Here is a 26,902-nt window from a genome sequence, read left to right on the forward strand (position 1 = left end):
AAATATGACATAGCTCATTTCACACGGCTGAATCCAGCTGCTTCTTGTTAAGACCAACATAAGCTAAGTTTTTGTTTGATCTCATGTTTTTTTAATGCTTTCATATTTAGTTTATCGGAATTTTTAGCTGTTTGTTGTGCTAATATGTGTTTGAACCACTTGTGAAGAATTTTTTTTTTTTTTTTTAATTAAGAGCTCAGGTATTTTAATTTATGTTCCTTATCCCATTACTTGATTATTTGAACTATTTCTTTTAATCGACGACTTAAATAATCAATAACTCCAGTCCTAGATACATTGTTGATAATTTCCAGCAAGGTCCTTCGACGCACACTCAAGCGAAAGCCACTGTCTGACGCAGGCTCTGTAAGTTTCCCACCGTTATTGCCAGAATCCCTGCACGTCTTCGCCCTGAAAAGTTGAGAGATGCATATAGCATCATTTTGATCCCTTTTGAGTAGGGCTGCAGCTATCGAATATTTTAGTCGTCAATTAATTGATGGACTAGTTAGTTCGAATAACCGAGTAATAGGGTAAGGAAAATGAAAAAATACCTGAGCTCAGCTTCAAACAGCATAAAAAAGTAAATAAATGAGGATCAATGTACAGCAAAAGAACAATTGGCTAACTGACATAGAAAAAGTCCGCTAGCTTAAATGCTATAAAATGCCAACGTTTTTTCCCCCAATGCTCTTAGCAAATGATTCAGACACATATTCCCACAAAAAACAGCTAAATATACCTATTAACTAAATTACGAATGCATTAAAAAACATTAGCTCAAACAAAAACTTACGTTGGTCTTAACAGGGAGCAGTTGGATTCAGCTATGTGAATAGAGGCAGACCAGAGGGCAGTGGATCCACCCTAATCAATAAGACTATATGCAAACACTTTCAAAATAAACCATTACAACGCCACTTTAATTAAAGAAATACTAGGAGCAACAAAATTTAATTCGAATATTTTTTTCTAATCGAATACTCGAGTTAATCGATTAATCGTTGCAGCCCTACTTTTGAGTAACTTTAGAAGGCGGTTTCCTTGTCTTTCTTGTCTTTTGGTCTTCTTCCCTCGTATTGGTGCTGGATGCGGTTGACGCCTTGTTGTACTGTTTATCTGAAACCACGGCAACAGGACTCGGCTCCTATTGGTCCACATGACCAAAAACCACTGCACGCACTGCAAATCCTAGTTTGCCCGTGTAAATATCACTATGCCACAGTTTAAAAATAAGAGACCGTCACGAAAACGTTAATTTTTACAAAATGACTGGAAATGGTGAGTCGAAACTTTTTGGGGGTACTAATTAGCAACATATAAAGCAGAGTTCACGTAGATCCACTTGAGTGGACCGAACAAACACAATCTGGTTTAGCCAATACAGAAGAGCTGAAACGAATTCTCGAGCAACTCGATTTTAAAACTGGTCCGAGTAATTTTATTCACCTCGAGGAATCGTTTAATTTTGCCAGCTCTAAGCATCACGTTTTGCCCGGACTACTTTTAATGCGGGACAACGCGCTGAAGTCATGTGCGTAGAGGAAGAAGCAAAAGAAGAAAAAAATACCTTACTGCAGCCGACACCTGTTACATACTCCGCCGACGTTGCTAAAAACTACGCCCACATGATGCGACGGTAGTAGCAGGTAGCGTCTGATGTGTCTCATAGATGTCACATGCATGTAGAACTAGATGCGAAATGACAGACTGGGCAGCGTTAGTAAACAGCCGCCATCTTAAAGCAGTAGACTTCTTAGCGCTAATAAATAAGATGTTGCTCGCTGGCACAAAAAAAAAATTGCTTCAATCAAAATATATATTTTTGATAAAAAGAAGGCACTTCAATAAAAAAAGTGAATGCAAAAATAAATTTGAAACTCAAAAAATGCATTTGAAAACTTTTTCTTTGATTGAATTTTTTGAATTTTTAATTGAAGTAGAGTTTTGTGTTTCATTGATACATCTTTTTTGATTGAAGTAATGTAGTTTTGCATTTGGGCCACATTTTGGCTGGGACATAGTTTGTGTCTTTATTATTTAATCAATGATTAAGCGGCTTCAAACAAAAACAAAAAAATCTTTTCAAAATAAAAATCACTTTAATCAAAAATAAATTTAGAATCATAGAAAAAATGTTTTTGAATGCAAAAAAATATTTGAGACTCAGGAATTTGCAGTTAAACACTTAATTTGTCATTGAAACTGTTTTCTTTGATTAAGGTAATCCTTTTTTTGTTTGGGCCATATTATGGGTAGGACAATTGTGTGTAAATCAAAATTCAATCCCAGAAAAAGTTGCTTCAATCAAAAAAACTATTTTCAGTCAAAGAAAAAATCATTTGCAAAAATAAAATTGCCCTTCCCTAAAAAAAAAAAATATCTTTTTTTAATATGAAATATATATATCTCAAAAGTGTCAATTTTTTTTTGGAGAGCAAAAAGTTTTGAACTTATTTTTTATTTGAAGTACTAAAAGTTTTGATTGAATCATTTTGATCCAACTTTGCCGCTACTTCCGACATGTTTGAGTGACAGGTGACTACGCCAATGGCACAAAAGCACGATGAAGCAATAATAATGGCCACCAGGGCTCCAGCCAGCCATCTGACTCAGCTCGAGGAGTTCAAGCCGAAAGTAGCGCACCTAAGGCGGATGACTTCGATGCGAGGCAGCGCTACTTCTATGATCCGACAGTACATCTGAGATGACTGACTGAAAAGGGTTGAATATTAGATGAAATGTCTTGTTTTGTCATGTATATTTATAATTGCTCTTTACCTAAAAAATGTTTTATCCGATTACTCGATTAATCGATAGAATTTTCAGTCGATTACTCAATTACTAAAATATTCGATAGCTTCAGCCCTACAATACAGCCTACAGTATGACATTCGGTTTGCATCTTGTGCTGTCGGAAAGGAATCGGTACCCCGTTTGGTGAGGTTTACCTTCTTCGAACAAACTCGTTTTTTGCTCAAGGTATGCATTTGCGGTCGCGTGCATGTCACCGTTTGCTGATTCCAATTTCCATCCCCGCTTGCCCTCTTGTTGCATCTTTCAGAACAGAAAGTTGCTTGGCCTAAGTATTTTGTTTTGAAGCTGACAATGCCACCGCTGCTTAATTCGGAACCACAGTGGTTTGTTTAGCTCGCTTGATGATGATTTCCATCGTGGCTGGCTTATTTCTAATATTGATGATGAAAAATGATGAACAGATTTGATTTTAAATTGTTAGAAGATTTTAAACAACAACCTAAGTGAAATATGAAGGTTGCTCTGATCATGTTGGCTAGTACAAGGACTGTGCCTAAATGATATTAAAAGTAAGTCAAGTGGTAGTGTCAAATGTGTCCAACTACATGAACTTTATGTTATAAATATTATGTACTAAACATTTAATACAAATTTGACTGAGATGTGGCTTAAAACATTTAGAATCCACGACAATTGACGCCATGCGCCATGAAACCTCGTCCAGCCGGAGGAAGGGCCCCGCCCTGCGCCGCCGACCCGAGAGACCGCCGTCCCCACAGCCGGGCCCGTCTGCACCCTGGCACTCCCCTCGCTCAGGTCCATCTGAGGGGTCACCCGAGCCCAGGCGCTCACCTCACCAAGGTACCTCTGAGGAGTCATCACGCCCGGGTCGCTCGTCCAACCGGAGGAAAAGCGCTGCCCCGCGCCGCCGCCCCGAGAGGCTGCCATCCCCACAGCCAGGCCCGTCCGCGCCCAGCTGCTCCTTTCGCCCAGGTCCATCTGAGAAGTCATCACGCCTGGGTCCCTCCTCACGCCCGGGTGAGCCCGCCTGCCCGCCGGGGGGGGCGGCCATTGTGCCGTCCGTCAATCGTCAGAGCTTTTTTTTGTGTTTTCAGAACGCTCGGCCAGGATTCGGCGTTTTCGCCCCGGTACCAAGGCCTTGATGGAGATCCGCAAATATCAGAAGAGCACCGGAGCCCTCTTGCCAAAGGCGCCCTTCTTTCGCCTGGTAAGGCCTCACTTGCCCGATGATGGTCGTGAATTGAGATCCCTTCCCGCCCGCAGGTCCGTGAGGTGTGCCAGACTACCTGCAGACGTGATTTCAAGTGGCAGGTCTTTGCTCTAATGGCGCTTCAGGAGGTGAGTGGTGCACAGGTGGCTCGCTCGCGTTGACGTCACGCTGACGACGGCGTTCCTCCCGCAGGCGGCCGAGGCATTCATGGTGCTCCTGTTTAGCGACGCCAACCTGTTAGCCATGCACGCCAAGCGAGTCACTTTGTTTCGCCAGGACATCCAACTGGCCCAAAGGATCCGCGGGTGGCCCAACGCCATCTGAGTGTGATTGCCGCCCGCCGTATTTGTTTATCCGCGGGCCCAACGCCATTTGAGCGCGACGGCCGTTCGCCGTATTTGTTTATCCGCGGGCCCAACGCCATCTGAGCGCGACGGCTGCCCGCCGTATTTGTTTTTGAATTGTGTCCAAGTTCTGTATTTTTTCAATAAAGGGCACTGGAACGAAGAAGCGTCTCGTGTAGGGCTGTCCCAAACGACTAATTTTCTCCCGATTAGTCAGCAGACTATTTTTACGATTAGTCGACTAATCTAATAATTAATTTAAAAAAAATTTTTTTTTTTTAAAACTAATTTAGCAATGAAATTTTTGTTGACGCTTATCATTAAAACAAAAAAAACATATTGGAACACTCATTTATTAAAGCACAAATAAACACGTAAATAACAATAATAAATCACAAATAAACAATGAGTTCAAATGTTGATAGAATTAACTAGTGTAGCATCCCGATTGAAAAGATGGTCTCTTAAACTGATGGTTTACAACTTTTATTCCATCCTTGATGTAAACATACTGTAAGAGCTACGGTGCACACAAATAAAGCAACACAATTAGAAATTAACAAAAACTTTTCACCTTTTTCCTTTTAAACCTTATTTATATATCAATGAATTGCCTATATGAATTGCCTTTACCTTATTACCTTATCATTGACAATCTCTCCCTTGAGTGCAATCACTGTATATACTGTATATATTTATGATCTTTTAACCTTATATAATTTTCAATACCATAAAATAAACCATAACATGAAATAAACCTTTCAATTAGCATTAAGAACAATACTAATAGCACTTATAGGCCCATTGTCAATGAAACATTATTATTTAGTAAGGCGACAGCACCCTCTGGTGTACAAAAAATGAAAAAAAAAAAAACCTTACAAACTGCGTGAAGGCGCTTGAGGTGTTTATTCACGGCTGACGTGCAGCCAAGCTTGGCACTGAAGAGACAGGACAGAAGAGTACTCTCCTTTGTTTCTTTGAAATAAGTCAATGTTTTGGACACTCTGGTGCGCTTTTTTTGGCTTTGTGCCGCTTTCCCCGCTTGCAAACAGAGCATCCGGCATTCTAACTTTCCACGCATATATTTTTTTAACCCTTCATTAACCGTCGACGGCATGTTGTGCTCGTCGACGGATTTACGTCATCGATGACGTCGACTACGTCGACTAGTCGGGACAGCTCTAGTCTCGTGGCTCGGCCCCGCCGTCTTCCTCATCGGGCGACCGTTAACCTTTACGACACACTATCAAAATGCATTTTCTGCCTTGCGGGTAGACACATACACATACGTTGACAACAAGCCTGTTTAAGTGCTTGTGTAGCGTCATCTGTTTCTACTAGGGGTGTCAAACGATTAAAATTTTTAATCAAGTTAATTACAGCTTAAAAATTAATCGCAATTCAAACCATCTACAAAATATGCCATATTTTTCTGTAAATTATTGTTGGAATTGAAAGATAAGACACAAGATGGATATATACATTCAACATACGGTACATAAGTACTGTATTTGTTTATTATAACAATAAATCAACAAGATGGCATTAACATTATTAACATCCTGTCAAAGTGATCCATGGATAGAAAGACTTGTAGTTCTTAAAAGATAAATGTTAGTACAAGGTATTGAAATTTTATATTAAAACCCCTCTTAATGTTTTTGTTTTAATAAAATTTGTGAAACTTTCAATCAAAAAATAAACTAGTAGCCCACCGTTGTTGATGTCAATAATTACTTACACAATGCTCACGGGTGCTGAAGCCTATAAAATCAGTCGCACCCAAGCGCCAGCAGAGGGCGACAAAACTCCAAAAATCACAACTAACAAGATGCCATTTCACTGTGCTGTCATTTTAACCTGTTTGAGCGGGGCATGTGTGTTAATTGCGTCAAATATTTTGTAGACATTGTGACCCAAAAAATTTTGATAGTCTCCATATTTCATGACTCCTTGCACACTGTCAAGGTATCCAGTGCCAGAGGTAGCAAAACTACCCCAAAACACCATTTGATCTCCACCATGTTTGACTATATACCCCAATCACGTGACGTCACAACTCCGCCTGCCTGACTGGTGCCGCCATAATTGTCCGTCAGCTCATCGTGTTTACATATTACCGCTACGTACATTCCTCCTATTACTGCGTGTTTTTCTGCTTGTCTAAAATCACCGCCTAGTAAACGAACCCAAAAACCTTCCTGACAATCGTTAACATTGATTACTCAAAACGGTGAAGGCATGTGTGGCGGTTGGTTGCAGTAACAGAGAAGATAAACGGTCATTTTAGTTGTTGCTGTGTGCCCATTGTTAAAAGGGCACATCTCTAAAGCAGCACGGTTTGTTTATCTCGGTCCATGATGCGTTTGTGTCGACAGCCGTCAGACAGCGGCGAAAACATCAATATGATGCCAACACGATCGCAGACATCATCAGACAGAGACTACGAAGCTCGTCGGCACGGTCGCGCAGCAAGAAGGTGAGCACAACAACAGGTGTTGTGCCGAAAAATAGCCACTCTGCGTGAAATGTCCCCCCTGACGGGAGCGCCCACACGGAAACGACTTTCTTGTACCGAGAATATGTATTATTTTACTCTGCTTGAACTAATAAATGTCATACCTGTGTGATTGTCATTAGGATATGGTCGTGAAAACCTTTAGACTAATACATTTATGTTCAAAGATGGTTATGTGGCCCAGTCCATGATTTGTTACTAAAATACATTACTAATATTTTGTGTAATTTAATTGTTTAAAACTGATCTTACAGTCGTAAATCCATTACTGTAATGCGTCAATAAAGCGTTATAAATAAGCGCTCCCGGCACGGGGAACATTTCACGCGGAGCAGCTATTTTTCGGCACACACCAGCCTGTTGCCGATCAAATTTCATTTTCCAATCGTGACAATGGTGACGCTCAGTTGACCAAATGTCGGTTTATATTCGGGCCGGTGCCGATTTTGGGTACTCGACTCCTCATCGTGACATAAACTGGAGTATGATTGGAAATTTTGTGCTCCTGGGACGAGCTTTGGGACGGGAGGAAACATCGGTTTGGGCATCAAATATGGATCTGGCGACTGGATCGACCGAAGCTTTTCCAAATAACGGCTTTTATGCAACTCATCCAATGAGTTTACAGCGTTTGAAAGCACCGGGGCTTCCATAATTTGCAAGTGAATCCACCTTTAGAAACTACGACCATTGACAATACGACACACAATGACGGACAATATGGCGGCACAATACAGCGATCACGTGATTGTATGACGTTGGTGATTGGGGTCTATAGGCACTCTGTCTTTTCTTTGCAGGTCTTTCTAGGTGCTTTGACTGTGCAAGGAGTCATGAAATCTGGAGACTATCAGAATGTTTTGGGCCCCAATGTAGAGTGTAGTGTCAGAAAACTGGGTCTGCATCGTGTTCCAACAGGACAATGACCCAAAGCATACCTGAAATGGCACCAAGAAATGGTTGGAGACCCAGTGCACAGTGCCAGAAAAAAGAATGAGGCCTACGCAGAAAAGAACACAGTGCCTGTAGTGAAACATGGTGGAGGTCCAATGATGTTTTGGGATTGTTTTGCTTCCTCTGGCACTGGGTGCCTTGACAGTGTGCAAGGAGTCATGTAACATGGAGACTATCAAAATGTTTTGGGCTGCAATGTAGGATTTAGTGTCAGAAAACTGGGTGTGTGTCAGAGGTCGTGGGTGTTCCGACAAGACAATCACCCAAAACAAACTGTTTTGGGTAAATAATAAATAAGTAAAAGAAAATAAACAACTGAGGTCAAAGAAATAGTATAAAATATTGATGCTGCGTTAACTAAAAATGTGGAGCCAATTTAAATACATTGGGTCTACCTATCCATCGTATTATTAAACTTCACATCCCCCTGTAAATCTCCCGACTAGTTGATATGTTTTAGATAGTTCCATTACACGCTATTAAATATTGCTCCCTGTATTTAATGCAATAATAGATGGATGATATTCACCTCCATACCCCTCTGGCATTTATCCTTAATCTTAAATTGTAAAGATTTTGTGGCCATTGACGTATGAACAATGGAGACCGACGCAGGACTTTTATTTACAATTTTGTACATTTTGGGCAATGATGTTCCCTGCTAGTTGTATTTAAATATTGTACACGATCTAAATGTGCCCATCTTAAGCAGGTGGCATACTGCACCTGTGAAAACAAGAAATTGGTTGATGAATAAGCATTTCTGAGCAAATTGAAGAGCACATACTGTATTTTATTATACTTTACGATCATGTCATGATCACTGTCTGCTTCAAGGAAGGAGTATTTCAGAAGATGAATTTAAAATACAGAGTACGGCGATATGCATAAGCTGACCTGGGTATTGAAGCAGAGCACAGGCGAAGTCAATCCAAGCTTGTGGAGATGTCTGGATATGGCAGATGTTGCCATGCTCCAGAAACTCCTCTGCAAACTATAGGGGCAAGGGGCCAGTTTTACTAAATGTTCATTTATGTGTGTGGAAATACACAGGCACTGAACTGAAAAGAAAAATGACAATATAGCTTCAGCACAGCTAAAGACATTTGGTAGCTACCGATAATACATTTTAAAAAGTTGTTGCACCGTTAACAACAAATTGCCGCAGCTCCAGGAGTCGTCCTGTGTGTTGTGGAGCATCGTCTTCATTGTCCATTGTCCTTGGTTTCCAAAACCAGCCATCTTCAAGTAGTTTTTGGTGGTTGTACAAGAGTAGAAAGAATATTCACACAACGAAAACAAGCAGTTCACTTGAAGTAAATGTGAAGCAAATAATTGAATATTTTACTTCCACTTTCTGAGCAACTTTCTTTCATAAGACGCTTCATTGCCCAGGGGATCAAGTTTCCTCGCAGACATTTTGACAATCTAAAAATAGGTGTGTAAGGTACTGATTTGACTGTTTCCCCCACATCACCTCTCCAGAAGAGACTAATTTAACGACCATAGGCCTCTTATCCGAGTGATCCGAGTCCTCACTGATGGCTTGAGAATCTGGGCTAAAGGGGAAAAAAGAAAAAAAAAGGGATTATACAGTGGGGAGAACAAGTATTTGATACTTGTTGGAGTATTTGATACACTGCCAATGGGAAAACCCATCGGCAGTGTGTCAAATACTTGTTCTCCCCACTGTAGGTTATACAAAAGCATTGAACGGCAGGTAGAGTAGCCACAGCGAATTTGAAGGTCTCCAGTTAGACTAAGCTCCCTCCTTTGTCTTGACAGATAATGTGTCTTATTATAAGACTGATACTCACAGTACAGTGGGGCAAATAAGTATTTAGTCAACCACTAATTGTGCAAGTTCTCCCACTTGAAAATACTAGAGAGGCCTGTAATTGTCAACATGGGATATCCTCAACCATGAGAGACACAATGTGGGGGGAAAAAAACAGAAAATCTCATTGTTTGATTTTTAAATAATTTATTTGCAAATCATGGTGGAAAATTAGTATTTAGGCAATACCAAAAGTTCATCTCAATACTTTGTTATGTACCCTTTGTTGGCAATGACGGAGGCCAAACGTTTTCTGTAACTCTTCACTAGCTTTTCACACACTGTTGCTGGTATTTTGGCCCATTCCTCCATGCAAATCTCCTCTGGAGCAGATTTATTTGAAGCGAAAGGGCTGGTGGCAAAAAAAAAAAAAAGGAACGTTCGTTTGCCACTTTGAATAGATCGGACGCTCGGTGACAGAGGCTATCTTTTGTTTGACAAAAAGTTGCTAAAGTTCGCCCCAAAACATGGTTTTTTTTTTAAGGGGGGGGGGGGGTGACATTTTAAAAACGCGCCAGTTTTTGTCTAAATCACATCATTTACACATTAAAAAATCAGGACACCAAGGGGTACATTAGTTACATACTGTATACAGTACATTAGGACTGAACGATATATTGTATGAACATTGTCATTGCAATGTGCGGATTCACAATACTCAAAATCGCAAGGACGTGCGAGAGATATATATATATATATATATACATATCAGGGGTCACGTTAACCGAATATTTTCCGTCGTTGACCGGTTTTTTAAAACGGTGACAGAAAAAACTGAAGTCCATCTGTCATTTTGACAGGTTGCAATTCACAACCCAGACCACGGGGTGGCGAGTGAGCATATTAATTAGCTATTGTCTCTCTTGATGCATGATGTCGTTGGCCTTACTCGGAAAAATGTCAAGGCAACTGAGTGTTTGCCTGGCACGGCCAGACTGTTCTCCCTTTATTTTTCAAACACTGAGAGAAAAGTCTGGGACACAGCCTCTCGAGTAGGTACAAAATCAATCGACAAATCAGATTTGTTTATTTGCGTGACGTGTTCTTCACGAGCAACGTCACTCTTGCGCGCCGAAAGTCGTCTCTACAACAACACGGATGGCGAACGGGAGAGCCGAGAATATGTTCCAATCCGCGGTAAATTCAGTTTTAAATGAGCTAAAACACATCGACACGAGTCGTTGACAACAGTCTGTCTCGCGCTAGCCATGTTGAATAAACTCTGTTCTCGTATGTTTACTTCCGCGCGCAAGTCCCTCGTCCTGCCCCTCGTCGCTTTGCTAACAGCACGTCTGCCCGTCGCTGATTGGTGCACTCCGCTGTCTGTTTGCCTCTTGTTAAGCTTGTTCGGACAGAATATTAATTAAAAATGAATGAAAACTAAATACTATTGATAAGTCATTATTATCATTTTAAAAATGTGACGTAAAAATACATTATGACCGGATTTATATGACACTGTCAGTCAAAATGACAGACAACGAAAAAGTCTAGCACAACCTCTGATACATATATATTATATATATATATATATATATGTATATATATATGTATATATGTGTGTGTGTCTATATGCTGCCATTGCAGCTTCATGGTGCATTAAGTCCCCGAACTATTTTTAATTTGTCCGTTTTACCCCGTTTACAGACGTCGCGCAAACGCTTTTGTTTCAACCTAGCCATAAAAAGAAGGTAAGTAATTGTATTCATTATTCAAAATTTCTGTCATTTTCAGCTTAGAATCATTAATTAATGTCTAATATTTAGTTTGAAATTAAAAAAAAAAAAAAAAAAAAAAAAAGACTTTAAAAAATCACGTTTTAAACAAATTACGTCACAATGAAAAAATTGGCGTCTGTAAAAAAGTCACGGTTACCTAATAACTATCGCTTAATTGTATTTTTTTTTTCGTTACTGTTGCATTTTCCCCAATATTTTACATGATAATCGATCCAAACAAAGAAAAATTGGAGGAAAAAAAAAACTTTAAAAGGGTAAATATATGAAAAGGAAACTCTCGACCAATGCTTGATGTCTGCAATTTCTGCATCGCGACCCATGTTATATTACCATGTTTCACCCATAAAATCCCCCCAAAATCCGGCTGTGGCCATTCACAGCTGTCTTGACACTCGGTGATACATGATAGTTTTTGGATCGAAAAGAGGTAAGTACGCGATAATATCTCGTTTAAAGTCATGGCGTCTTTATTTATGCTCTCGCATGCTCTCACCTCCAGTTAAGGTTTTGCTGTTTAAATTTTTTTCTAAACTGCCCTCCTGTTCAAAATTTTTCTTCCCCCAGAAAATAGAGATTTTAAGCTTTCAAATGATGTATCACACATACCTATCGGACAATTTTGAAAGTTGGCCAAATTGGGGGTTTCAGAGCGGAACTTGAGTGTTTTCCGCCATATACAGTATAGACCCTACCCACCGACGTCACAAAATCACGTGCTCGCTGTATTGTTCCGCCCCCTTGTCCGTCATTTTGTGTCTGTATTATCAATGGTCTCAATTGATCGAGCAATTTATAATGCATTTCATGGTCGACCCGGTGCTTTCGGATGCCGTAAACTTCAGTTTATCCATTCGCCAGATCCATATTTGATGCCTAAATCGATGTTTTTCGACCCGGTCTCCGCCGTATTTGCCTGACATCTGCTAGCTACCCTGATATGTACAACTATCTTGTCCACACAAAATCAGCCTATTCTCACGAAAGTTTGAAAAACTTTAAGAGCTTGGAGGCTTACAAATACTTCGTTGCTGGTTGGGTGAAACAGGTCCTCGTCCACGAAAATTCGGCAGGAATCGATCTTGTGCTTGGAAAGGTGAGTTACTAAATTTTCAATTCAAAATGTTTTGTTATTGCTAACATCCACTGTCAAGTCTAATGTAATTCATGTCGTTTGTCAATGGAGTTAGGGCTTTTAATGTTTATATGGTTTAGCGATAGCATTCTCACTACATACATACGTGTATGTTGTCGGCGATTAGCCTAGCAATGATCTTAATTGTGGTTGTCAGCCCAAAACCCTCTAAATATATATTAAATGCATCTTACCAGATATAAAATGACTACTACATAATCTGTGGTAATCGTTTGGAGCCCAGTTTTCTCGTCGAATTGCAGCAGCCCATCTCGCTCTCTTCTCTCCGGGTCTCTCGGAATCCGGTAGAACTTCAAGTCTCTCCGTCTTCTCCGTCTATCTTCTCTGTTATTGCAACCGACCGCCACACACGCCTTCACCATTTTGATTATTAATGTTAACGAGCAGAAAAACACGTCGTAAATAGGAGGAATGTACGTAGCCGTAACAGGTAAACTTGATGTGTTGACGGACAAATGGGCGGCACCAGTCAGGAGGAAGGAGTTGTGACGTCACTTGGATAGGGTCTATATTATCTCAGCCTCTCATCTCCACAATAAATGACGTCAACACGTCTTTGATCGTTGCGCTACCGAGCCTTCTATGACTAGATCAAAGTTACAAACCTGTCAATCATCGTTATTAAGTATCGGCCGCACTGCTTAGCAGGAGATAAAGTGGACTCAGTCAATGAAGAAAAGGATTTTTCTAAATTACTCTTGTTTATAAATAATCCACATTAAGAATGTGTAGTTTGCATGCCCTTCCCATGCCTGCGTGGGTTTTCGCAGGGTTCCTGCTGATGCCTACATTTTGTGCTGGTGCACCATAAAAAAAAAATTAGGTGCACCAGCGCAATCAATGCAAAAAGTTATTATGGAGCCTTGGCAATATACATCGGTATGAAAAAGTATCTGAACCTTTTGGAATTTCACACATTTCTGCATAAAATCACCATCAAATGTGATCTGATCTTTGTGAAAGTCACAAAGATGAAAAAACTGTCTGCTTTAACTAAAACCACCACATTTATAAGTTTTCATATTTTAAGCAGGATAGTATGCAATGACAGAGGGGGGAAAATAAGTGAACCTTCTGCCTAAGGAGACTTAAAGAGCAATTGAAACCAACTTTTACCAAACAAGTCAGGTGTATGCCCCATCATTGACGAGTGGTTTAAAGCTGCCCTGCCCTCTATAAAACACACACCTCATAAAAATTGTCTTGATGAGAAGCATTGTCTGATGTGCATCATGGCTTAAAAAAAAATGACGCTTCAATGTTTCAATAAACACCAATCCCATTTTTAATCAGGGACAACAAATCATAGCAACTTTTTTAAGTGACATAAATGAAGTTAAGCTTTACAGTCCTTTTGGGTCTGTCAAAGTCAATGATAAAGGTTGATTTTGCTTCTCTGAAAGGCCAAAGGCCATACATGGTATACATCGCATTTCAATATCACACACTTTGTGGAATTTTTTAAGGTATTGTCTGGACAAAGAGGGGTTGAAAGCGATCTTAGTCAAGAAATCACAGGCTTGTCTACTGGTATACAGTACACATACCTGTCAACCAGAGTCCATTGACAATCTTACAAATAGTGAGGTATGCCCTTAAAAATTGTGGGGATGGCCTGGCTCAGTGGTAGAGTAGTTGTCCCCCAACCCAGAGGTTGTGGGTTTGATTCTCTGCCCTGAAGAACTCGCCTAAGTATCCTTGAGCAAGATACCAAACCCCACATTGCTCCTGGTGCTGTGTCACCAGTAGGTAGATGGTAATGCAGTGTAAAGCACTTTGAGCACCTTGAAAGGTGGAAAAGTGCTATACAAGTACACCCTTTACCGTTACAAATTGTTAACTAATCTTACGTTTTATATAGCGTGCAATATGAAACAAAAATAAAACTCACTTTTTAAAATAACATGAATTTATTGGTAATATTGTTACATATAACCTGGTGCAATCAAAGAACAATATCTTCAGCTACATCATGATTACTAAAAATTAACAGGGACTTTTGGCAATTTCTATCATGTCTTTTGATGGCTGCACTTAAGCTCGCAATTCAGTTTGACTTCAAGGTAGTTAGTGTGTCCAATGATAAATTAAAATGGTCAATTGATAAAATGAACTTGCGATGCAATCTTTGAGTCAGGTAACATTTCTTTTGCTAATTCTGAGAAGTGATCAGCAATAGTTGCAGGCAAATTGTGTTTGGCAACAAATTGGCAGAATAAAAGTGGGCGTAGACTGTTGGGTGTAGGCTGTCGGCTACAGTCAGGAAAATATTGGAGCCACCTAGCCTAGCATCGCGTTTGCAACAGCGTCACAACACTCTTCTCTCTCTGTGTCTCTGACTTTTCTCACGTCATTCAATCAACATAGTAATGCATAGTAAAACACAATGTCTCATTGTCGAAACGGTGACAAAATCCGAACACAGAAAAAAAACAACGAAATGCACGAAAACCATACAGATTTTGAACGTACAGCGTACACATTTAAAAATCAGTGCCCACTTGTACCAATTACGCCGAAACCGTACAACAGGTATGTATACATATGGTGGCGTTTTCATTAAAAAAAGAAAAAAAAAAATCAACACATTTGCAGTGTTTGGTCTTGCACAGATGTTAATCGGACACTGGACAGTTTGGCTTTGCTGTGATATGTGATACCTGAAAAGAAAAAAAAAAAAAACTACTTACATTAATGGAATTTAAAGACATACTATTACAAGAAAACTTGTAACTAACTAAACTATTTGCTACCTGACTGTCAATAGACCGAAATTGCCAGCTCCAGAGTGTGTTGTAGAGGAACGGCCGGAGGTCAAAGCGATTGTCGTCAGGGCTATAGCTCTCAGCATGGTAGGATGGAGTCACTGTTGTCATCTTATGGCGGTTCACCGAGTACATCCTGAAGAAGTGCTTAACCTTATATGCAACCTTTAGGAAACACAAAATCATTTCTGAGAGCACAACATTCATTAGCAATGAATGCCTGAAGTCGTTTTTAATAAGTGTCCAAGAAAGTCAGTCAAGGAAGAAAGAGGATGTTGGCTAGAAAGAAGAACAATCTTATTAATACAGTGGTACCTCGACATATGATGGCTTCGACACACGATCCTTTCGACATCAGACAGAAAATTTGTTTCTACAAGTCCCCAGCTTCGTCAGGTTTTTAACATTGGAGCTACCAGTTTTTTTTTGGCTATAAAGAAATACCATAAAGGCATCAAATGACCCCGATAGCAAACTGACTACTTGGCTTTGTCAAACAATAGACCACTCAAACAAGCAATCAAGCAGCCTAGGTGTGAAGGGGGGGGGGGGGGGGGGTCACTCTGGATAGCTGTAATTAGCATCTTGAATATTTGCAAATCCAGACTTGTTAACTCCTGTGTTAGTGTAAAAATGATGAGAGGGACATGTGGCATGAAACTACAACTAGCATCCAGAACTGTAGCTAAACCAGACTGCCTACATTTTAGAAAATTGAGTGTTAGAACATCTGGGACAAATCCCATCAAGCACCTTTACTTTGTCTTGAAAAGTCACATTCAGTTGTTAATGTTCACAGTTTATTATGTTAAAACACACAATGACCAAAGAACTTTCCACAGCAGCTCAAACAGCTGTTTTGTCACAGCAAAAACAAGCTTCAGTATACATTACATACTAGGCAAACTGCACCTTTTGGAAGATGTAAATCCGCCCGATTGCCTGCCTGAGCAGTCCACTGTCCGACAACCAACAACTGTTTTGTCCATCTGGATAAGCCTTTATGGAAGGGGAAGGGAAAATTACCTCTAAAGGTGTTCATTGCCTCAGACAACCATCCAATGGCACCTTTCCGTCTCCATACAATTTACACACACATACGGTATATGTGAGACATACTAGTCTGTGTGCGCGCGACTGCTGATGAATGTGGGAAGAGGAAAAACTTGTACATAGTCAGAGAAGGCCCAGCTCGGGGGAATGCTTGCAGTCATACCTGGTTCTAGGCTTTATTATTTTTTAAGAAGTTGTATTTTTTTATTTTTACTAGTCAAGTCCAACCACAGTATGGGAGAAAATAAGGACCCTTACCCATTCCCATTTGACCCATTTCCTAGGAAGCGACAACTGATTATGGAAATAAATAGGTTTAGCGTCTTGGTCCCTGTCGCAATAGTGCTTTTGTATATTTGTTTTTTTTATATTATTTTTCACTAAAAGGTTTGGATTTTCTTTCCTTTTCCCCTTTTATTGATTTCACATGCGGATGTTGCTGTTAGAAATGTGGTGTGGAAAGGTGCCCCTGACGTTGTCGGTAAGTGGTGGGAATACACATTGTTTATGTAGTTGGGGTTTTATTTTTTCCGTCACCTTTTTTCGATCTTTTGCAGTCACATTTGGGTTTTGTAATTCCTCAACACATGTCATATAAGTTCACTGGGTTGTTTTCAGTGTTGTTAATTTTACTTTAAAAAAGTAATTAATTAGTTACAAATTACTTCTCCCAAAAAGTAATTGCGTTAGTAACTCAGTTACCTGAATGTAAGAGTAATTAGTTACTTGGCAAAGTAACTAGTGATATATATTTTTTTTTTCTCAAAAAAAAAAAAAAAAAAAAAAAAAAAAAAAAAAAAAAAAAAAAAAAACAAATGTGAAGCTTAAAGGGTTTGGGGGACAATTGGCCCTAGCCCAATTCTTTACCCTCAACTTAACTAGACAAAAGGGTATTGCGATAACTAGCTAGTAACCTTTGCTATGTGTGGAAGTCATTTAAAGTTGTGAATCAATCGTTAAAGTTGTGAAAATTTCTCCCGTTATTGCATTAGTTCCCTTCTGTCTACTTCAAACATGTGTAAGTTTTAAAACTGTTTCATCATTTAAAGATAGATTTAAGTTAAGATTTTGCCGATTTAGGAGCATTTTAGATTTAAAAAAAAAATTACTTAGGTTCGCTAGGAAGGATCTCTACATCAGGGCCTTCCTGAGAGGTCTACTGCTTTAAGATGGCGGCTGTTTACAAACGCATGTAGTCCTTAAAACATGTTGGCAATGCAGCAGTGTCTATCATTTGCATCTAGTTCTATAATATGATATCTACCGTGTCATGTGAGTGTAGTTTGTCGGCTATGGCTGCAGTCAGGTATTATTGGAGCCACCTAGCATCGCGGTTGCAACGGCGTCTTCCCCACTCCTGCTCTGCTCTCGTCCCCGTGAGTCCGTTTCTCTGACTTTTTTTTATTCAACCAACTTAGTAACGCATAGTAACGCACGCCTTTCCCGCCTCAGTAACGGTAACGGCGTTGCCAAGATGAGAAAAGTAATTAATTAGATTACTCATTACTGAAAAAAATAACGCCGTTAGTAACGCCGTTATATTGTAACGCCGTTATTAACAACACTGGTTGTTTTATATTTCCACAATCACCATAGATTCATTTTTGTTCTTGGGATTTTTGTTCAAAGACTACTAATTTTTCGTTAGGTTCGAAATCATAGTACTCGGTAGATTTGTGCCATTTTTAAGTCCCAGTTTTTTATTCTTTAGCCTTTAGCCATTTTTTGTCATTTGGGGTGGAGAATATAACTTGTATTATTTTTATATATATATTTTTTTTTATTAGGATATTTATTCATTTTTTGGTAAATGGGGCGGAATAAAGTTTTTCTTTAATTGGGGTGGAATAAAGTTTTCCTACAGGCGTCTGTGTCCATCATTTTCAACAACTGGTAAGGGGTGAAGACGTTTATGTCGAGTTCATTGTGTCCAAGTTTTTTTCTGTATTGCAACATTCCGCTTTGGTACGGTACCGCTTTTTTACCATTCTTTAGTCAATGGGGGAATGTTTTTTGCTGTGCTATGTTTGTAGATGTAGTAGTTTGTCAGTGCTGTTCATTTTCTTCCTTTAAAAGCTGTTCTGAGATGTTTGACAAACTGTTGCATTCCTTTTTGTTCAGGGCTGCGCACAGTTCCCTCTTAATACAGGTGGTGGTTGACCCTAACGTTACGGAAGTTGAAAAGCGGGGTACTTAAATTTTAATTTACTGGACCAAATTTAACCCAGTACGGTTCTCACTTTTCCTAATTTAAAGCTTTTTATTCAATGGACCAAATTTAGCTTAGTGTGTCTCTCATTTTTCCGAACTAAAGATTAACTTTATTTTTATTTATGGGGCCAAATTTAACTGAATGTATATCTCATTTTTCCTAGCGACAGGACTAACTTGATTGGTAGCCCGTCTAATTGATCATGAAAAATCGGTCTCAATGCACCTGTACAAAGAGGTCACTGTGAGCTGATGCCTATAGCCACGGGACCAAGGAAAATCAAGGATTAACCCTTTGAGGCGGTATCATATTGTTTTAAAGAGTATTTAACAGGAGTCCTGAGGGGGACTTGCAAATTTCGCACATCCCTGTTTAAACTGTTCATCAATTACTACATTTCTTCCACCACTTGCTAAAGCTAAGTTCTAAGGCCACATCCATGTTTTTACGATCCCCTGTCGGGGCTTGTGAGGGGGATTGAAGGGAAAAGATACCGTCATCGCCAGTGTTGTTAATAACGGCGTTACAATATAACGGCGTTACTAACGGCGTTATTTTTTTCAGTAGTGGGTAATCTAATTAATTACTTTTCTCATCTTGGCAACGCCGTTACCGTTACTGAGGACGGAAAGGCATGCGTTACTATGCGTTACTATATTGGTCGAAAAGTCTGAGGGAGACGGACTCACCGAGACGACAGAGCAGAGCAGGAGCAGGGAGGAGGCAAGAAAGTTGTGACGCCGAGCAAACGCGATGCTAGGTAGCTCCAATAATACATGTTGTAGCCGATAGCCGGACAAACTACGCCCGCATGTTATGGTAGACATGGTAGATATCCAGGGGCGGACTGGTAATCTGTGGGTTCTGGAGGATCACAGAACGGCCGGTGCCCTGGACGGCCGGCGGCCGCCATTCATTATGCATCACTGTTTTTATCCCCCCTATCCTCTGATTAGCTACAGTTCGCATCCAATCCGACAGGTGGCAGCAATGCGCCTGGCTTTTCACCGCCAATCTGATAGACTAGGAACGACGAAAGCACAGAGTAGCCTTCATTGGTTCCTTCCTTGTGGAAGCAAAATAGCGACGAGTGTTAATGCACAATATGGATGGTGGTGGCAAAAAAACTGAAAAGAGCAGGGTGGCGCGGAGAAGGTTAGAGAGAAAAAATTAAAGAAACTGGAGAGTGAAGCATTAAAATGTCATAAATCGACAAATATTTTCGCAAGCAGCAGTCTGGCTGCAACGGCCACGTCGGGTAACAACAGCTTAGCTCCCGGCGATGGTGAGAGGGAGCTGCAGCCGCTCTGACGTGCAGACGGTGCTGGGAGAGAGAAAAGAAGAGGGAGGGGGCAACGATAAACTTGGAAGTTCCCCAGACAAGCGCAGGGCAAGTAAATTGGGATGAAGAGGGTTACTTGCTCTGTAAACTGGCAATTGTTATCCATCAGGTAGCTACATTTTAAATCAAATAAATGACAATTAAAGGGTTAGTGCCAGCTAGTCGATGTACCCGTTTGCAATCGTGTCAAGTTACAGTATGCTAGTCCTACTATCCCTCTCCTAAGAAAAAATATTTTAGCCGTAAAACAATGTATGCACACGCAGCATAGCAATATTAATTCAGAAGAAATATAACAAAATATTAATAAAATGAATGGTTTTACTTTAAAGTTTAGGTAGTTAAATTGATGTTATATACATTATTAATCATTTATATATCGTTTTGTTTTCTGGTTAATACTTTCCAATGAAGTTTATGTATACAGGATTTGTCTTGAAATGTGTATTGTATTTTCATTGAAATTTATTATTTGTATGGCAAGATTAATTATGGCAGGGGTCTCCAAACCGGTCCTCAAGGGCCGCTGTGGGGCCTGGTTTTTGTTTTAACCGATCGAGTACCGACAGTTTAACCAATGAAGTTTCTGCTAAAACAAGCAGCACCTGACTGCAATCAACTGATTACACTTGTAAGACACCAGATTGGTGCAGAGGTTTTGTCTTGTTTTGTTGGAATGAAATCCTGCGCCCGCCGCAGCCCTATGTGGAATAGTTTGGAGACCACTGAATTATGGCATAAACAATGAAGTCATTTTATAGACAGAGATCTATAGAGATATATTATAATCAATTGGATACGTAAAACTTGCTTTGAAAAATAAATTCTTTCATTTGTTTATTCAGGTTGATCATAGAGCTAGTACAGAAAATGAATCCAACTCCAGTTCAGCCTTGCAGTACTTTGAGCGCCCGTAGTCAGACAGTCACAGTCTAGACACATTTTCTTCATTTTTCTCTCAAAGTGCACGAAATTGGTGCATTTTACAATAAAATGTAAAAAAAAAAAAAAAATTCTCCCGGGAGGGGCATGTTCCCGGACCCCCCTATGGGGTCTGTGTTTCCCTTTGTATAGCGATTCTTATGGGCTGGGCTGAGTCAAAGTCCAGGGCTGCTTTTTAGTCCCAGTCCGCCCCTGTAGATATCCCATGTACTGTATATAAATATAACTAGATGCAAAATGACAGCCGCCATCTTAAAGCAGTAGGCTTTTTAGGACGGCTCTGTTGTAGAGAAGAACCTCGCGAACCTAAGTAACTTTTTATCTAAAATACTTCTAAATCGGCAAAATCTTGACTTGAATCTTTCTTTAAATGATGAAACAGTTTTAAAACTTTCATATGTCGAAAGTAGAGAGAAGGGAACTAATGCAATAATGGGAGCAATTTTAACAACTTTTAACAGTTGATTCAGGGTAAAGGGTAAATTAGGGTAAAGAATTGGGCTCGGGCCAATTGTACCAAAAACCTCCACAAAAAACTTCACATAGTGTGGCCAATGTTTTTTTTTTTTTTTTTTGAGGAAAAAAAAAAAAGTAATTATCACCAATTACTTTGCCAAGTAACTGATTACTCTTACATTCAGGTAATTGAGTTAGTAACGCAATTACTTTTTGGGAGAAGTAATTTGTAACTATAATTAATTACTTTTTTTCAGTAAGATTAACAACACTGGTCATCGCACACACCATATAATTGTTTGCATTAGTCTAACACATTAATCTAACTATTGTTTAAGCAGACTCCACTACATGCTCTTTGACACAGTAAAGTGATTAACCTTATCCGGGGTAATGAGGGGGAGATGAGAAAAATTGTACAGTTTCTCGTAGGCACCGTCTAACTGTTTGCATTACTCTAACACACGTAATATAATTAATCAGGAAATAGAATCCTTTTCAAATTTACGGTAGGACTGCACTACTAATATAAAATAAATAGCACACCATAGTTTAATGAGAAGAAATAGAAGAGATACACAATGCCGTCTTATCACAGAAACCCAACGCGTGCGTCACGAACAAGATTGACGCACCAACTCTTGCAATCAGCTCTCCCAGCAAACTCCAAGGACAAAGCGCTTTGTCCTAAAACAAGTACAGCCAGCCCGGACAGCAAAGTTGATAGCGGGTGTCCCATCGGCGCATGAACCTAAGCCGCCCAAAACCGGCCACAGAGGGGAAGACCCAAAAGCAACGCCCAGACACACCTTCGGAGACGCCTTTGACGCGGCCCGCTTCAGCAAAGACTTTAAAAAGACTGGACACTGAGATAACACAGATTTTTGCTGCTCGGAAACATGTAGCCTTGTTTTGGATCCAGAATTGTCCCTCCGTCGTCTGTTTATTGCCTTGTTTTTGACCATTGTCGACGAATAAATTGTCAACCTGCTTTCGGCGAGTCTTTTTCAAACTTTTGGAACATGGAGTCAGTACAAAGGGTTAATATCAGAGGTGGACGCGCGAAGTTCTGCCTTCCCAGTTGGCGCGCGCCGGGGCAGCGTCAGCCGAGCGGCACTTGTTTTGGCTGCCGCTGTTCCCGAGTGCGTCTTGGCCGGGGGGGCGAATTTCAACAGTTCCATGCATGAAGTTAAAAAAAAAAAAAAGAAAAGAAAACCTGACTAGTATGTTCCATTTGGTTTACACAGAGGATAAAACTGGAAGAATTGAAGGGACAAGTAAACACTTAAAAAGAAAAGTCACATTCTTTCAGTAGTTTGGTCTATTTTATGGTAGCTTTTTCACCACAACCTGTCTTCTGGGCTTGAAAGTGACAGGCCAGCTACAAAAATAAATTATTTCAGAACATGCCTATTGTCCGGCTCAGCTGAACAAAGGCGTCCTCCCTTCGTCAAGTCAGCCACACGGTGCGTTCAGGTACACCACGCAAACACATCAGCCACATTTAAACCCCATTCGTTACATTATAGGAATTATTATTATTACTATTGTTATATTATAATTCTGATTTTTATTCGTTATTTATTTGTTTTGCTCTGTGTAATGCGATTTGCAGTAGATTTAATGTAGGTTTTCAGGCTGTGGAACAAATGAATAGGATTATAATGTATTGTTATGGGAAAATCCTGCTCAACATACGGACATTTTGACTTACAAACAAGGTCCTGGAACGAATTAACTTTGTATGCAGAGGTACCACTGTATGACTCGCTCTCATTCACCTTATGCGGCGCACTTTCAAATACAGGTACATTTTGTATGAAAGGACATATTTAAGGTATGTATTGTTGTAAAACCAATTGGTCCAATTGACTTTGCCACATGGTTAATAATGTTAACATTGATTGATTGCCAATCACATGTTTTTTTTCCATTTGCATAAACAACATTGATGCAGCTAAGGCAGGAAGTGAAGATGACTGGCTTTTAAGAAAATGACAAACAGCTATTCCAGTGTGTGGAGGTACGTATTCCACAAAAGTGAACAATCACCTGTAAATTATGAAGAAGTACATCTCCCAAAAATCTGGGCAAAATGGCAATGATTCCGCTACACTGGTTATTACACTGATGATTTCTTCTTCTTTTTTTTTCTAGGTTATAATATCAAAATATAGATTGAGTTGTATAAGTGAAATAACATCTTGGATGGAAGGTTGTCATTTGGGCTGTTTTTTTATTGAACCGGGAGGGTTTTACGTTGTGATTTGGCTGGAGACCGTCTTTCCGATCTGGAAACCCCGCCAGTGGACAGCCTAGCACACCCTGGAGCGACTACAGTACCTCTCCTACCCTGGGAACGCCTAGTGATGCCCCTGGAGGAGTTGGATTAAGTCGCTGGGGAGAGCGAAGTTTAGGATTCTGCTTAAAATGCCTTCCACACATCCTCGGAGAAAGTGGAAAAAGGTGGATGACTCGATGGGTAGATTTATTTATTTCTGTCACTACTGTGGGATCTTATTTCATGAACAGATAGGTGGCCAAATTTCAAGCATACATTTGCACAGATCACTAACCTCTGAGGGTGACAGCACATCCTTCCACGTGTGAACGAGTTTACAAAACATACTGAAAGGTCCACATTTTGAGATTTTCCTTAGTCGTCCAATGACTGACAATTCAGAGTAGGTCATTCCCATGTCAGCCTGTAACGACATGAAAATGTAGGCGTCAGGAAATAACAGACTTGCTCAGTTGCTCATCCAAATCACCACCAGGAAGAGAGAGAAATTACAGGTTTTTTTGTTAGTTAAGTGCAACAAATTTAAGTACAATAATTTAAATCTTTTTGCCATCGTTGTATCTTTGGAAATTATTATTATTATTATTAGGACGCTGATAGGTCCCATCTGAAGATACAATCGTATGCAAAAAGCCCCTGATCATTTTTTAAGATTTTCCTTTGCAAATCACTGATTGTTTGGAACAAACATTTCAATTATCGTATTTTTCGGACTATAAGTCTCAGTTTTTTTCATAGTTTGGCCGGGGGTGCAACTTATACTCTGGAGCGACTTATGTGTAAAATTATTTACACATTATTATATAATTGGACATGTTACTTAGGTGTTTTGGAGTCACACTGATGGTATGGTAAACTTGTTAGCATTTTCTTTATGCTATAGTTATCGGAATAACTCTTAATAGCTATGTTACATTGACATACCGGCCACGTTCGCATTTCGTTGTTCATGCATCATGTAAGATTACCATACTGTACACTTATTCCGCATTTTGATCTCTATTGTATTTTATTGTATTCTGTATGTCATTCCAGAGTGATCATATTCTGATTTCCAAAAAGAGGACACGAATAACAGACATTAACTAGGCCTGCAAGCAGGACTGAACGGGCCCTCGCAATCTAGCGCAACTCGGACGTCACGCAACTCGGACTGTGTGCAGGTCAGGGTGGTGGCAGATCCTCCTCTCTAATCATCTCATTAGAACCTAACATGCTCGAAAGTCGCCTATTTACATTCCCACACCCAAGAGATAAAAAACCCTATTGGAGAGAGTACTACAAAAAAGGAGCCACTACTGAGCTGTGCAGCCAAGCCCTTATTCAAAACTAAAATTAATCTTCTAACTGGGCCAATTCGACCAAGTGTGCCAAATATTGTGGCTCTATAAGCTGCCTAAGTCTCTGAAAAAAAATATTTCCTTTAAATGGCGAACAAAGGGTCGTCACGGCAACAGACAGAGACACGTGGACATGGGCCGTAAACACGTATTTTATTAGGTCTTGAAACTACAATGACCAACCTGAAAAGAACTGGACATGTATTGGAAAAACGAGTGACTTTCTATTGCCACTAGTTGGCGCTGTCGTGTTGATGCAAATGACCCCTACAAGGCCCTTCAGGGTATGACTCTCAACAAGCACGGGAAGTTTGGCGCAGATATGTTGTATATCTGCCGAGTTATGACTGTTCAAAGTTTTTGGCGAGACAAATTGTTGACGGTCATTTTCACTTCCAGTTTGGACCTCTCCGCTTCAACGAAACCTCAATATTTTTCATCAGGCACCTGAACACATGTCTTGGGGCTCCCCTGAAACAGGTTTGAGGTCAATAGATTTTTTTCCCTTGGAGGAGGAGCCTGTCTCGTAAAGAAGGCCATTTCCTGTTCCCACTAGGAGGCGCCAGGCACAAATGGTAAATTTTCAATCCAGTCCTGCTCAGGCTGGTATACCTCACACACATGCCAGATTTAAAATAGATTGAACGTTGTATGAATTCGGTGTTTTGACGAAAAAATGGCCGACTTTGGCACCCCGCCCATGTCAGGCCCGTGAATGAAAACACACAATTTTGATAACTTAAGATTTCATATGCCTCATGAACAGTCTCGCCAATTTTGAGAATGATCAAACTAATTCCCTAGGTGCCAAGGTGTAAAATGTGCACACTGTAAATCGATAAAAATTTCACATTCAATCCAAAATACCCGATTTCCTGTTGGGTTTGGAATATGCATGCAAGAGACTTTTTGGAGCAGTTTTGTACAAGGTATCGACTCTCCGAATTTCATCCCTCTACGTTGAAAAATCCTAAATGGAGAGGCCTTTTTGAAAATTTCAAGGGGGCGCCACTGAGCCATTTTGTTACATGTTTTCGTAACGTTGCAAGATTATTGAACGTTATGGAAAGCCGCATTTATGTCCAAATTTTTGTGAGTTTTCGTGCATGTTCAAGCCTCCAAATGTAAACTCCTACTGAGAACCGCTAAAAATTTCACATTCGATCCAAAATACCCGATTTCCTGTTGGATTTGGAATACGGGTGCAAGAGACTTTTTGGAGCAGTTTTGCATAAGGTATCTACTCCCCAAATTTCCTCGCTCTATGTTGAAAAAACCCAATAGGAAAGGCCTTTTTTAAAACTTCTTTCTGTCGCCACTAGTTGGCACTGTAGAGTTGATGCAAATGACCCCTACAAGAACCTTCAGGGTATGACTCTCAACAAACACGGGAAGTTTGGCGTAGATATGTTGTATATCTGCCGAGTTATGACTGTTCAAAGTTTTTTGCGTGACAAATTGTTGATGTTCATTTTCACTTTCCTGTTTGGACCCCTCCGTCTCAACGAAACCTCAATATTTTTCATCAGGCACCTGAACACAGGTCTTAAGGCTCCCCTGATGCAGGTTTGAGGTCAACAGATTTTTTTCCCTTGGAGGAGGAACCTGTCTCGTAAAAAAAGGCATTTCCTGTTCTCACTAAGGGGCGCTAGACCTAATGGGTAATATTTCAATGCACTCGTGTTAAGGGTGGGATACCACACATACATGCCAAATATGAAAAAGATTGAACGTTGTGTCAAGGAACTATTAGTCATTTACTGAATTTGTCATTTTGCCGAAAAAATGGCCGACTTTGGCACCACGCCCAGGTCAGACCCGTGAATGAAAACGCACCATTTTCAAAACTTAAGATCTCATATGTCTCCTGAACAGTCTCACCAATTTTGAAGATGATCCAACTAACTCCCTCGGCGAAAAGGTCTCAAATGTGCACCCTGTAAATCAATAAAAA

The 26,902-nt window shown here is 40.1% G+C and overlaps 2 protein-coding genes across 7 annotated transcripts in view; one reads left to right on the forward strand and one right to left on the reverse strand.

Annotated features, from left to right (window-relative positions):
* Positions 1–3,443: 3,443 nt before the first annotated feature.
* On the forward strand, positions 3,444–4,486 carry LOC130922548 (histone H3-like centromeric protein A). The gene is made up of 4 exons (XM_057847364.1): positions 3,444–3,795; positions 3,873–3,985; positions 4,042–4,116; positions 4,181–4,486. Exons 1-4 carry the CDS (start codon positions 3,459–3,461, stop codon positions 4,310–4,312), a joined length of 657 nt encoding a protein of 218 aa, XP_057703347.1. The 5' UTR covers positions 3,444–3,458; the 3' UTR covers positions 4,313–4,486.
* A 9,941-nt stretch (positions 4,487–14,427) lies between these two features.
* LOC130918509 (glutamine-dependent NAD(+) synthetase-like) overlaps positions 14,428–26,902 on the reverse strand; it is a 70,564-nt gene continuing 58,089 nt past the window's right edge. For all 6 annotated transcript variants that reach the window (XM_057840296.1, XM_057840279.1, XM_057840290.1 and 3 more), the window contains 3 exons: positions 23,883–24,011; positions 15,290–15,466; positions 14,428–15,196 (listed from right to left, as the gene is read on the reverse strand). In XM_057840296.1, coding sequence (XP_057696279.1) covers positions 15,152–15,196; positions 15,290–15,466; positions 23,883–24,011 — 351 coding nt within the window. In that variant the 3' untranslated portion in view covers positions 14,428–15,151. The remainder of the gene's footprint in view (positions 15,197–15,289; positions 15,467–23,882; positions 24,012–26,902) is intronic.

Source organism: Corythoichthys intestinalis, chromosome 1 (assembly GCF_030265065.1).
Source record: "Corythoichthys intestinalis isolate RoL2023-P3 chromosome 1, ASM3026506v1, whole genome shotgun sequence".
NCBI classification, from domain to species: Eukaryota; Metazoa; Chordata; class Actinopteri; order Syngnathiformes; family Syngnathidae; genus Corythoichthys; species Corythoichthys intestinalis.

Bases quoted from the DNA above. Each gene is read 5' to 3' on its own strand.
- LOC130922548 (XM_057847364.1), top strand. From the start codon at position 3,459: ATGCGCCATGAAACCTCGTCCAGCCGGAGGAAGGGCCCCGCCCTGCGC. The intron at 3,796-3,872 runs GTGAGCCCGCCT...TTGTGTTTTCAG, and splicing joins GGGTCCCTCCTCACGCCCGG to AACGCTCGGCCAGGATTCGG. The intron at 3,986-4,041 runs GTAAGGCCTCAC...TCCCGCCCGCAG, and splicing joins AGGCGCCCTTCTTTCGCCTG to GTCCGTGAGGTGTGCCAGAC.